This window comes from Pseudorca crassidens, chromosome 9, assembly GCF_039906515.1.
Source record: "Pseudorca crassidens isolate mPseCra1 chromosome 9, mPseCra1.hap1, whole genome shotgun sequence".
Lineage (NCBI taxonomy): Eukaryota > Metazoa > Chordata > Mammalia > Artiodactyla > Delphinidae > Pseudorca > Pseudorca crassidens.
In genome coordinates, this window is record NC_090304.1 from 11,852,218 (window position 1) to 11,866,262 (window position 14,045).

Sequence of the window (14,045 nt, forward strand, 5' to 3'; positions counted from 1 at the left end):
TTGTTGGAGGAATTGAATGTGTAATTAAGAACCATCCTCCCCCTCCAAAAAAGGGAAAAATTAAAAACAACCTCCAGATGCTAATGATTTCTCTCAAACATTTAAGGAAAAAATACCACTTCTACACATACTTCTCCAGGAAATGTAAGAGAAATGAACAATTTCCAACTTTTTAAAGTTAGCTTTATTGAGGTTTAAGTGATGTAAAATAAACTGTACATATTTAACGTGTACAATGTGATGAGTTTTGCCATATGTATAAGCTATTACCACAATCAATACAAAGAACATATCCATTACCACAAAAAGTTTCTTCGTGTATATTTGTAATCCATGTCTCCAAACCTCCATTCCCACACAAACATTTATTTGCTTTGTGTTATTATAGATTGGCTTGCATTTGCTAGAACTTTACATAAATTGGATCAAAAGCATGTACTCTTTTTTGTCTGGCTTTAGTCACCATAATTATTTTGAGAGTCATCCATGTTGTTGCATTTACTATTAGTTCCTTTTTATTGCTGAGCAGCATTCTATTAAATGGATACACCAGAATTTTGTATCCATTCACCTGTTGATAAACATTAACTTGTTTCCAGTTTTGCCTGATACAAATAAAGCTGCTATGAACATTTGTGCACAAGTCTTTGTGTGAACGTATTCATTTCATTTCTCTTGAGCAAATACCTGGGAGTAGATTGGCTGGGGTTTATGGTAGGTATATGTTTAAAGTTTTAAACAACTTCCAAGACATTTCCACCTGCAATGTATGAGAACTCCAGTTTCTCCATATGCTTTCTGACACTTGGCATGGTCAGTATAAAATTATATGACTTTGGAAAATCATTTTCCAGTTTCTTATAAAGTTAAAGGTACACCTACCCCATGTCCCAGTAATAGCTTCTCCTAGTAGGTACTCATGAGAATGAATGCCTGTGTTCACCCAAAACAACTTTTACAACAATGTCCACTGCAGCTTTATTCACAGCAACTCAACACTGAAAACAACCCAAAATGTGTGAAGACAGAAGAATGGATAAATAAACTGTAGTATATTCATGCTCAGCAGTTATTTAAAGAAATGAACTATTGATACATACAACAGCATGGACAAATCTCAAAAAAAAAGATTATGATGAATGAAAGGAGCCAGACAGAATGATTTCATTTCTATGAAGTTCAAATAGACAAACTAACCCTGTGGTAATAGAAACTAGATAGTGGTTGCTTCTGAAGGATGGGGGAAGAATGATGGTCTGGAAAGGGACAGGAGGGATTTTCTGGGGTATGGAAATCTTCTATACCTTGATCTGTGTGATGGTTATATGTGTACTTGTATATTGTTAAAATTCATTAATCTGCACATGTAAGTTGCAAAGATTAGTGTATTTTACTGTATTTAAATTATACTTCAATAAAGTGTTGCTAGCATAAAACCAAAAACTATATTTAATAATCAGTTATCTTAAAGGAAAGAAAGGCTTCAATGCTTCAAAAAGAAAAAGAGAAAGAAAAAGGGAGGAAAGAAAAAAAGAGGGAAGGAAGGAAGGGAGGGTGGGAGGGAGGGAGGGAGGAAAAGAAAAGCACATTTACAACTTAAAGGTTTTCCCAGGACAGTCTCTATTTACACCTGTCGTCCTGGCATCCTAGTCAGTGTAGCATTTGTCCCAGATTTTTCACTTTTTTATTCGTTTGATAAACTTCCATTTTTGTACTTCCACCTTCTACCATGGTCAATCTAACAGTGTTTGGGACATGTATAGAGTGAGCAGGGCTGTCATTTTGACATGTATTTAAATCTGAAAGACCACTCAGCGAATCTTCTCTCTCTTTTCCTGATTTTTTCCAGAATGAAATCTCTTGTCCAAGGACAACAAACAAGTTGCCCCCTGCTTTAAAAAAAATAAAATAAAAAAATCACCTAGACACAAGAATCTGGCGACAGCTCATTTCTCATGTCTAGGGTGGTGGAGAGAGAAATGTTCAACTCTGCTGCCCCTGGCAGCTACTGGTGTACTAGCCAGTTGTATTGTGGTCCATGCCACAGCACAAGAAGCCAACAGGTTGTCCATTGGGCAGGCTCCTAGGTATGAATGAAGCGCTGCTGTAGAGCGTACAGAGAGTAGTCTAAAAGCTTCTGCTGCAGGAATTTGGTCCATTTTTGTACAGTACGAAGCCAGACCAACGTATTTTATTCTTTGGTATCATTTTCATATTTTGCAACAAGCCCTTTTGGTAGCAAAAAACCTCAAAAAACAGAAGTGCATGTTACTCAAGACAGTTGATGATGAACATATATTTTGTACAAAATGTTTGTCATCATTTATCGTCCATGTGGGAGTCTTAGTAGTGTCCATGAGGATTTGAAAAGTAGAAGATACAAATCAGCTGAAAATGCATTAACCCTTGCTTTCAAAGACTGTGCCTGATGAGAACAATTTAAAACAGCAGGTGTGTTTACATTTCATTCTGCAAAGCGTGACTTTTCATTCTCATCAAAGGTAATTTAGCTCATTTCTTTAATTCCAATTTTTTGTACACAAAGAAAAAGTAAAGCAGTACTTGGTAATGTATTGTCTCCAACAGAAAAGAACCATTTTACACAGAGTGAAATGATGACAGTTTTATGTCAGTGTCATTAAATGCTTCAAACAGAAAACCTACTCCAATAATTTGATTTTTTCATCCAATTCTTCATAGTAAAGCTGTTGAAAGTTCATTCTGTCAAATATGAAATATCCAACATTATTATGAATGCTGTTATAAATTCCACATAAAACATCAATCTTGAAGACAACACTCCTTGTTTGTGTGGTGATAAAACAAATACAAATTTTACCAAAGCACAAAATCATGAAAAAAAGAATGTTCATATTGAATTACAAAAACTATGGCACAGAAATATATTTGGAGTCCGTTGTGGAACACATAATTTAGAATCACATCCAAACAAGTTACGATGGTTTTTCCATCAAAATAGAAGCTATAGTTGTTAACATTTACAAGCATTTTCACAGAGACGCAATTAGAGAAATGGAGTACAAAATGTTTTGATCAAGATGGGATTGAACAGTAAAAAACAAAACAAACAAAAACTCTCCTGCATGGCACCCACAATTCTTTCCTGCTTCTTATCCACAGCATCGTAGAAGTACGTAAGCCTTTGAAATGCTTATTTTTTAAAATATATTTATTTATTTATTTTTGGCTGCATTCGGTCTTCATTGCTGCCCGTGGGCTTTCTTTAGCTGCGGCGAGCGGGGGCTACTCTTCATTGTGGTGAGTGGGCCTCTCATTGTGGTGGCTTCTCTTGTTGCAGAGCACGGGCTCTAGGCGTGCGGGTTTCAGGAGTTGTGGCACACGGGCTCAGTAGTTGTGGCACACGAGCTTAGTTGCTCCACGGCATGTGGAATCTTCCCAGACCAGGGCTCGAACCCATGTCTCCTGCATTGGCAGGCAGATTCTTAACCTCTGTGCCACCAGGAAAGTCCTGAAATGCTCCTTTTTAATCAACCTGATCTACAATAATATTGAGCTCATTTGTTTAAATGTTCCCAAAATTTGTATTGTATTTATTTAAAATCAGTTAGAAGTCTTGTGTCTTCAATCAAAGCATGTAATGAATGGAGCACAAGAAACTTCAACTTTTGAAGGTGTTAGCAAGTTCCAAGTACTGAAAACAAATCTTGCAAACTGGAAGGCACTGAAATTTATCCATTCCATTGGAAAGGAAAAACTAAACAAAATAAACAAGCAAATATGTGTACAAGATGTAATTCTGAAATTACATAATTGTGGCCTGGAGTATATTGACTTGTGACAAGACTCTTTTTGGTGGAGTCCCTGATTTCAATTGGATAAATTTCTATTCTGAACTGGAGTGAAATAATAAAGTCAATCATTTTTCATTCAGCATTTAAATTTGATGAAACAGTCAAGGTATCATAATTTTATGATTTTTGACATAAAAATTGTCAAAGAAAGATATTCTAACTGGAGGCAAAAATGCACAAGTGGAAACACTTATTTTCATTGAAATGTTCAGTTCAAAGTGAAAAAAATATAATTAAGAACATCCTTCATGGGGCTTCCCTGGTGGCGCAGTGGTTGAGAGTCCGCCTGCCGATGCAGGGGACACGGGTTTGTGCCCCGGTCTGGGAAGATCCCACATGCCGCGGAGCGGCTGGGCCCATGAGCCATGGCCGCTGAGCCTGCGCGTCCGGAGCCTGTGCTCCGCGACGGGAGGGGCCCGTGTACCGCAAAAAAAAAAAAAAAAAAAAAAAAAGAACATCCTTCATTTAGCAAAATTCTCTTAAAGTGTATTAGATACCTCTATGAAGAAAAAGCAGTGATTCCATCAAAAATATTATAGTTTACTGCAACAGTCTGGATGAATCTCACTAACATAATGTTGAATAGAAAGAATGAGACACAAATGACAATATGCTGTGTGATTCCAGATATATGATTTGTTATAGCAGAAATTGGTTAAGGCTGCTTCCAATATGCTAGGCCTTCTTCCTTTAGCCCACTCTACCATTTTCACAGAAATGTTTCTCTTTTTTACTTAATCACATTTTGAAAATGATTACTTTCTAATCAGAGCTGTACCATGCACCTGGTGTTTGCTTCTCTGAGGAAGCACTCCCTAACATTCCCTTTGTGAGCCTTCTTTATTCCAGAAAGAAAGTCACAGTGTGATAACCTCAAGGACCACCGGAACCCTCCCAACACTGCCTGACATCAACTTTGACCATGTAGAAGTTTTCCAAGAGGAAAGAATGCAAGCTTGCATCTGCCCTGCTCCTTATCTGCAGTACTCCCTTCCCCTCCTGAGCTATAAGACCCCTTCCTATTTTCTCCCAAGGGAGGGCACAGTCTTGAGGGTGCTAGCCTACTGTGGCCTCCTTTGCCTGGCAAAGCAATGAAAGCTACTCTTTGCTACTTCACCCCAAACTCTGTCTCTGCATTTCTATTTGGCACCAGAGGACAGAGGCTGGGATTTCATCAACAAAAGAACAAAGACAAGCACACTAATCAATGCTATTAGAGGGGGAGGGGGGGTGATCGGAATGGTACACAGAAGGGTTTCAGGGATTGGTGATGTATTGGTGATGTATTGATCTGGTGCTAATAATTCAGGTCTTCTAAGACTGAAAATTCATGGACGATATTCATTTTTCTGAATGTGTGTTATACTTCAATGACCTTTAAAAATATTATGACTATTAAGGATATCTTCTACATGACTATAATATTATAATGCCACTACCAGACGTAAGAAAGTGGACAGTTACCCCATCACATAACTTAATATTTAATCCTCATTCATATTTTCCCAAGAATGGTTTTTTAAATTTTTATTAGTTTTAATCCAGATCCGATCTACACTGAAGCACTGCATTTGACTGTTACATTTTTTACATTCTTTTAATCTCATACAGTCCTCCTTCCTCTTCATTGATTTCAAGACACATAGCTGTGCTCTAAATATTCTGCATTCTAGATCTGTCTGATTGGCTGGGATAGGCAGAATTCGGAGACGGCTTCCATTGACACACGCTTTGTATAATCCCCTCCCCTAGGATGAATATGATGAGGATAGCGCTTCCATTATTAGGGTACCAGATTTTTGAGACTATAAGTAGGGTCTCTAATTAGTTGGCTCTGAGTTCATTAAAAGGGAAGTTATCCTGGGTGGGTCTGACCTTATGGAATAAGCCGAAAAGAGAAATTCAAAACAGCAGAGACATCCTCTTACATACCGTGAAGAAGTAAGTTACCATGTGGTGAGAGGAGAGGCCAAGTGGCAAGGACCTGAGGGTGGGCTCAAGACCAGCCCCTGGCCTGCAGCTACTAAGGAAATGGACACCTACAATCACAAAGCAATGAATTCTACCAACAACCTGATGGGACTTGTAAGAGAACTTTGAGGGGCTTCCCTGGTGGCGCAGTGGTTGAGAGTCCGCCTGCCGATGCAGGGGACACGGGTTCGTGCCCCGGTCCGGGAAGATCCCACATGCCGCAGAGCGGCTGGGCCCGTGAGCCATGGCTGCTAAGCCTGCGCATCCAGAACCTGTGCTCCGCAACGGGAGAGGCCACAACAGGGAGAGGCCCGCGTACCACAAAAAAAAAATTATCTAATTAGATGCAAATATTTAATTCTCAATAGCTATTCTTGAGTAACGTACAGCTATTGTCAGTTATTCACATCCTAATATAAATTCACATCCTATCTTATCATATGCTTTCTTCTACAATATTGGCTGACAGTGACTTAATAATGACTATATCTATCATTTATTGGATAGTAACCATTAGTGGAAACTGCTTTTTAGATACTTTGCGTGTATCAAAATTCTTATGAAGATTAAATGAGTTAATACATGTAAAACACTCAGAAAAATGCCTGAGTTACGGTGTTATGTCCATATTTCCTACTATTATAATATTCATTTTATTATCTCATTTAATTCTCACAACTCATGAGGTAGATATTATCATTATTCCCATTTTACAGAGGATGAAATTGAGGCTCAAAGAGGAAATGTCACTTGCCCAAAATCACACAGCTAGTAAGTAGTAATTTGGGATTCAAAATCAGGCAATTCAACTCCAGGGTAGAAGAAGCAAGGAGGAGGGAACCTCAGCTAAATAAAAATGCTGCCTATTGTGGAGCTGGTTATTCTTTCCAAATTTTTATTGTGCACACTACTCAGCGTGTAGAGCACTGTGCTATACCCACATGTACCGCGAGGCACATGTGAGGCCATGGCCTTATCCTCGGAAACACTCACCCTCTGGGCAAGAAGGCAAGCATGAACCCAGACAGCGATAACACCATGGTACCCACGTGGCTTTCGAAGGGTCAACCATGGGAGAACAGCCTCAAGGTTCCAAGCTGGAATGTCGGGTTAGAGTGACCTTAGCTTCTGAGTCAGACATCAGGACACTTGGCTGACAGAGACTTGCTTTTCCTAGTCTTTTATTTACGAGAAAAGTCTTAGAAAGCAGTTTAAAAATGACTTTACTAGGCCTTCATTGCTTTAATTGAAAAAAGTTAAAGTGCACGATATCAGTCCAGTCATCATGGTTACAGGCTGCTTTGAGGTCCCACTCCAGCACGGTGGGTGCTATTAGGACCATCCTCCCCACAGTGCCACCCCCCTCCCCAACTGGGCCTCTATCTCCAGCCCCATGGTCCACACGAGACTGGGATAGCAACCATGACTCTTGGGTCAGGTGTCCCAGTGACAGGGAAAAAATAGCTTCCTGATACATTCAGCATCGAGGTGCTGATTACTACATTCTCAGCTTTGGAGCTCTAAAACTAGCACGGTTCACACCCATTCAATAGATGTTTTCTGAACAACAGCTACAGGCCAGACCATAATCCCCCCAGACACTAGTGAGTAAGCTCCAGCTGCCAGCCTCAAAGAGCTCATAGGTGCATGGAGCACAGACAATGGGATGATATCATAGTTCCAGGAAAGAAGGACTCACCCAGAAGTGCCTGGTATTGGTGGGGCCGGCTCAAGCTGCCCAAAATCATTGTCAAAGTCAGACACCACTTATTAACTTAGGGTGAGAAATGTGATTTCCAACACGACCAACAGCCTCGAACTGTCTGCTCAGCGTACTCTCTCCCTGCAGAAAAGCCTCTATCTGAAGCCAACTTCTTCTCGGAAGGATAATCCATGAGCCAAGAATTGGAGCGTAAGGAAGAAACCAGACTATTGTCTCTATGAAATCAGAGCTGCCCGGGCAACCAGAATGCTCAGCTTGGCTGGGACATCCTCTTCCTGTGTTTCACTCAGGCAGGTTGAGTCTCTCCTCAGTTGATTGTACTGTCACCTGTCTGGTTAGTTACATTCCAGCCCTGAGGATACACGTGGCCCACCGCCTAGGTCTCCCCAGCATCACAGCCCAATGGTTCACTTGTGATGAGGTTAACCTCTGTGGATTTAAGTTAGTTTTCATCAGGATCAGCCTTGGAGGCCACATACTCCCAGGTCCACTGAACTCGGAGTGTCTGCATAGCCTCTGTAACACTAGGAACCCCACTCCTGTCGGGTGGTATCTTTATTTTGCTAAAATTCAAGGAGCTCCAAATTGACTACACCTTCCTTGCTTGTGCCGACTCTGGTTTTGCAAAACCCCATAGTTCATAAAATCAAAGGACCCAGTAGAAACTCTCCTTGTTTCACATAAATCCCAGAATGCACCATCAGCAGAGGGAACCGGACAGAGATGGGCTGGGAAGCAGAAGCAGTAGGAATGATGAAGGACACCGGCTGGAAAGTGAAACCTGGATTCGACTCTTAACACTTCTCATTAATGATGTGATCCTGACAAATTAAGGCATCCCTTGTGAGCTTCACATTCCTCACCTACAAAACGAAGGTCACAAAGATGAACGGCGATGCATCTACTTCTTAGAGTCCTTGTGGGTGTTAACAATGGAATAACCAGTTCCTGGTACATAACAAATGCTCATAACGGTTAGCTGTTATGGCTGTTGACAATAAGGATAACAATGTAAACCTGGAAGGAGCAGTTATCTTTTGAGAAAGAGATACCCAAGTCCTCAGTATCATTTTGCCCAGTCTAGGATGAGAGAGTCACCAAGGACTTTGAAGTAAAGGAACTTGTCTGCATATCCCTGGTGGTACAGCTTCCCTCACAGGCTGGAGAAAGTCTGGGACAGCAAACCCCTGCACTGAGTAACTTGGGGAACCTGCAGGAGGAGGGGAGAGGGCGGAAGATGAGAAGGAAGAGAGAGAAGAGCATGCATTCATTCATGCGCTCAACAGCTAAGACCCATTAAATGCTGAAAATCTAATTGGAGGGGAAAAGACACGAGCTCAAACAATCTGCAGTGGAAAGAACTCAGTGATGATGCGATGATGGGGAGGGTCCTAGGACTGGCAGGGACAGAGAAGCAAGAACTGGAGCCCGGCCTTAGGAGCAAGACTCTTGTCAGGGAAGGCTTTATAGGGTGGAATTCAATAGACAAGCCATATTTTGTTTAGTCTTTATGGTTCTCTATGAAAAAAAGAAAGTCTTTTAATTCTATGACCATTTCTTAGCTTTAATAGTCACTTAACCAGAGAGCTATCCTGTCATCGTCCTGAGAAGTTTTTGCTAATCATTGGGTTTGAAGAAAGCTTAGCAGGACTTATGGACACTCACATGGTCTGTCTGCCCACCAGAAATCACACTCTGCACTGACTTAACCCCTCACCCCTTTGTTCCAAAAGCCTCTCATTCTTCCCTAGGTCCCGAGGACTGGAGAACCTCCAGGGCAAGTGGACTCATTTAAGGCTTTAATGTTACCTATTCCTATTATTGCTTTATTTTATTTTTTTATTTTTTGCAGTACGCGGCCTCTCACTGTTGTGGCCTCTCCCGCTGCGGAGCACAGGCTCCGGACGCGCAGGCTCAGCGGCCATGGCTCACGGGCCCAGCCGTTCCGTGACATGTGGGATCTTCCCGGACCGGGGCACGAACCCGTGTCCCCGGCATCGGCAGGCGGACTCTCAACCACTGCGCCACCAGGGAAGCCCGGAAGTGTCTATACTAGTCAAAATGTTTACTCCAGCTACCTGTGTCAGAACTGCTCAATCCTCCCCGCTTTGACCTTGGAAAGGCAAAACACAGACGGCACACTCCCATGGGAATGTGATGAAGGAGTTCTTTCCAAAGGAGTAGGCAGGCTTAAGGGTGAAACATCCAGGGCACAGCCACAGTAAGAAGCCCCTCCTCCCCATGCACGGAGGGGAGGAAGTAGTAGGAGGGGTCCTGCCCACTAGAGGCGTGGCCTTTCTCAGATGAAGGCAGCCACTGACAGCCCACGGTTGAGCAGAGAGGCATCTGGGGGCATGAAAACTCGAACCTCACTCTCCTCCCACCCCCAGTCTCACGTCAAGGCTCCGACCGGAAGAGAGAGGGCAGGGCAGCCCCTAGACAAGGTCCACAGACATCAGAATACTGGCACCCAAAGGATATAGATGGCTGGAGAGTTCATCCAGACAGGAAGTAGCGAACCCAGCACACTCTCCTTTTTTTTTTCTTTTAATTTTTATTGGCGTATAGTTGATTTACAATGTTGTGTTAGTTTCAGGCATACAGCAAAGTGAATCAGTTATACATATACATATATCCACTCTGTTTTAGATTTTTTTTCCATTACAGAGTATTGAATAGAGTTGCCTGTGCTATACAGTAGGTCCTTATTAGTTATCTATCCTATATAGAGTAGTGTGACACAGCACTCTTCTTAACTAGAGTTATTTAACCCTTCACATTTGCTCTGATTCACATTTACACTTACTAGTTATCTATTTTATAGATAGTACTGTGACACAGCACTCTTAACTAGAGTAATTTAACCCTTCACGTTTACTCTAACGTGTTTGATGTTATTCCACCGTCTTATAAAATTTTCCCTTTCATATGCTTCGTCATAACTTTTTATTAATAACTAATAAACCGTAATGATAGAAATAATAAGTAGAAGGCACTTTCATTTGTTATTTAGTTAGAAGGGATGTCTATGCTTTCATTTACGATTGCTATTATTATAGTTTTCTATTTATTACACTTTTTTCTTGTTTTCTCCTTTCTTGAAATTTCCTGATTTTTGAAATCTATTTTCCTTACAGTGCTTTGGAAGTTCTATATCCTGTTTCAACTCTTCTAATGGTAACTCAAGTTTTTAATTCACTTGAACCTTTAATTCTCAAACAGTGTAAAGAAGTATACAATATAGAATGACAAAACACTTAGCACATCTTTCTTTCACCAGCACCCTAAGATATGTTCTTTAGTCTATTGCAGTGAGGTGAACTGGCTTCTCGGGCCTGAGCCTATAGGCTTTGGAACGACCTGGACATAATGTATAACATATATCAAAGGCCAAAGCTGCCACGTCATCGTCTGTGACTGTTAGCACTTCCACCTCAGGCTCCTGGACGAGGCCGTTTGGAAGAATGTGACCGGGAGGACGTGGCTCTTCACCTCCTTCTCCTACAGTCCCTCGGTGCCGGGCCTAAGGCTCTGGGCTTGCTGAACGGCAGCTTGAGCGTGACCGTACACTCAGGAGTGATGCCCGGCTTTGAGGATTTACTGTTGGTGCTGAGCCCAGCCGCCTACGCAAGCAACAGTCTGGTGAGGAAGCTGTGGGAGCAGCTGCAGGGATGCAGGTGGCCTGGATGAGGGGCTTCCACCCCAAGTGCCAGAGAAGGGGCTCAGAACTGCACGGGGCTTGAGAACGTGACAACTGTCCATCTGTCTGCCTTCAAACTTCCTGATCTGACGGCCACTTACCAAGCCTACCTGGCCGCCAAAGCCCTGCTGGCTGCCTATCAGAAACTGATGGACTGCTCTCCAAGAGATAAGGACCCGTCCTGGGAGGCACTTGTGCTAATTCACAGAATGCCAGGCCTTCGCAGGTGGGCGCCAAGACCCTCGCCCAGTCCCTGTTCATCCCAGAGACTAGCAGACGGGTGGTGTGGTCTAATGAAAGGTGAACTGAATTTAGGGCCAAAGTGACTATGGCTCAGATCCCTTATTATTAAAGACATCAGGGGTTTAGATGAAGAAGAGAGAGCTGGCTCCTACTGGCAATGAGAGTCTTTGTAAAATATTCAGGAATTATGCAAATTGTTTGTTAAACCATGGAAATCAGCAAACACTAAAATCCTGGCTTTTCTCCCCAGAGAGCCAGTTGTTAAACATTTAACAACACACCACTGCAAATATCCAAGCAAAGTTATAGAAACAAATTCAGAATAGAAGAAAACTCCTCTTAATTTTAAAAGAATGTCTTCAAACCAGGCATAGCTTCTTTAAGATAGGTTTTAGGCAATTTTATCAGTATTTATATCATGTGAGTTCTTTTAAGGCTATAAGAGTAATAATAGTTAATTAACACTTTCTGAGTGCTATTCTATCCAAGTAAAGTTCCAAGCACTTTATACGTATTAATACATTTCATGACCCTATGAGGTAGGTCCCCTTTTTACAGATGAGAATACTGAGAGGTAGAATAACATACCCAATGTCCACACAGCTGGTTCAGGTAGAGTTGGAAATCACACCAGGCAACCTGGCTCCAGAGTCTGGGCACTGCTTCTCAAAGCTGAAGAACTCCAGGAATCTTTCACGATTCTAGACCCAACTCTGCCCCCAGCAAAGTGATTTGTTCAAACTCCCTCCTGTAGTCTTACAGGGCTTCCATAGCTTAATTCAACACATATGTGTTCAGGGGCTTCCCCGGTGGCGCAGTGGTTAAGAATCCACCTGCCAATGCAGGGGACACGGGTTCGGGCCCTGGTCCGGGAAGATCTCACATGCCGCGGAGCAACTAAGCCTGTGCGCCACAACTACTGAAGCCCGCGTGCCTAGAGCTCAGGCTGTCCAACAAGAGAAGTCACGACAATGAGAAGCCTGTGCACCGCAACGAAGAGTAGCCCCCGCTAGCTGCAACTAGAGAGAGCCCATGTGCAGCAACCGAGACCCAACACAGCCAAAAATAAGAACAAATAAATTAATTAATTAAAAAATATGTATATGTGTGTTCATGCCACAAGCATTTACAAAGCAACCTTCATTCACCTTGGAGCAATGGGGGTACAGAAATGAGCAAAATGCGTGCTTGCCTTCAGAGTGTTTACACTCTAGTTGTACAGAGTCATAAACAATCACAGGTACCAGATATTGGAGGGTATGGCATGTGCAGGGGTGGGAAAGTGATCTAGCTGGTTCAAAGCATGGAACAGACTAAGGAAAAAGAAAAGAAACGGTGAAAAGAAAAGGTCGGAAAGGCAAGAGGGAGCTCTATTATAAAGAACCTCAAAGGTTTTCTTAAAGAGTTCCAGGTTTCTGGAAAAGATCACAACCTAATCACAGAACCAAAGTTAATTCCATCTTCTCCAGAGGTGTTAAAAGATCCCAAAGCACCCACTCTGAAGACCCTGCTGGGCTCCTAAAGGAACTTTGCCTGACCTGCCTTTTTTACTACTTAAGCTATTCCCAGAAGGGAATGATAATGGGGCTTTGATAGTCACAGAAGCTGAGATTCTCCCAGCCATGGAGTGTTCGGGATGCATTGAAACATTCACAATCCTTGGTCTATAACACCTTTTAATCAGAAGCATTCCCTAATTAGCCACACTGCAGAGATGAACGTGGTGACGCTTAGAAGGCAGGACTGAGATTTTGTGTCCTAGCTACCAATCATGTCTGGCACGAAGAAGGAAGCTTAGTAATTTGTATGGACAGATGGTGCAAAACTGGATGAATAGAGACCCATGTTCATAAGACCATCCTATGAGTGAATTTAGCTTAGGCAAGACCCAATACTGCCAGCTTTCCATTGACTCAACTTTGACACCCCTGCTTATCACAGGTCAGCACAAACTTGGGAGATGAGAAAGCAGAGTTCTTTTTTCATAAAATGTACAGAGATAAGGTGCCTTCCTCCAAGGGCCGACAAGCACAGATGTGGGAGGACAGTTCATGATGTGAAGGAAGCCCTGTGCCTCTTCTGCTCCTAACCAGCTTCCCTCCTTCTACCTTCTGTCTCTGTCTCAGATGCTCCATTACGCCCAAAAGGTTCGCTTCACCACCAAAGCCCAGGAAGAGGTTTGCTTCACTAAAGAGGGGGAGATGCTGGCAACGTTTGACATTCAAAACATCGACATCCTCCCAGACCAGAGAGAACAGACTCTGACTGTTGGACATTCTGACTTGACGTTACCTCCTGGAAAAGAGCTGCTGATAAATGACAGTGCTATTATCTGAAGGGCGCTTAAAGGTGAGAGCAGAGACCTACCTAAGGACCAAGTCCACAAGCACCTCTCACCCCCAAGCACCCAGCAGAGTTTGTTATGCTGAACTGACAGAGTACTTGGTAGGGTAGACCATTGACCTACACAACTCTGAGGCTGTTCAGCAAACAAAACCTTCCACAACCATTCTCTGGCTCTAAAAGCAAAGGAGTTTGCTAAAGGCAAAGGTGATTAATGAACAAACAGCAAAAT

General features: G+C 42.4%; 1 protein-coding gene across 1 annotated transcript in view; it reads left to right on the forward strand.

Annotated features, from left to right (window-relative positions):
- LOC137231104 (olfactory receptor 9I1-like) overlaps positions 1-13,806 on the forward strand; it is a 33,776-nt gene extending 19,970 nt beyond the window's left edge. Inside the window, 2 exon segments of the mRNA XM_067751659.1 lie at positions 10,966-11,169; positions 13,597-13,806. Of these exon segments, the coding sequence (XP_067607760.1) occupies positions 10,966-11,169; positions 13,597-13,806 (414 nt within the window).
- Positions 13,807-14,045: the final 239 nt, after the last annotated feature.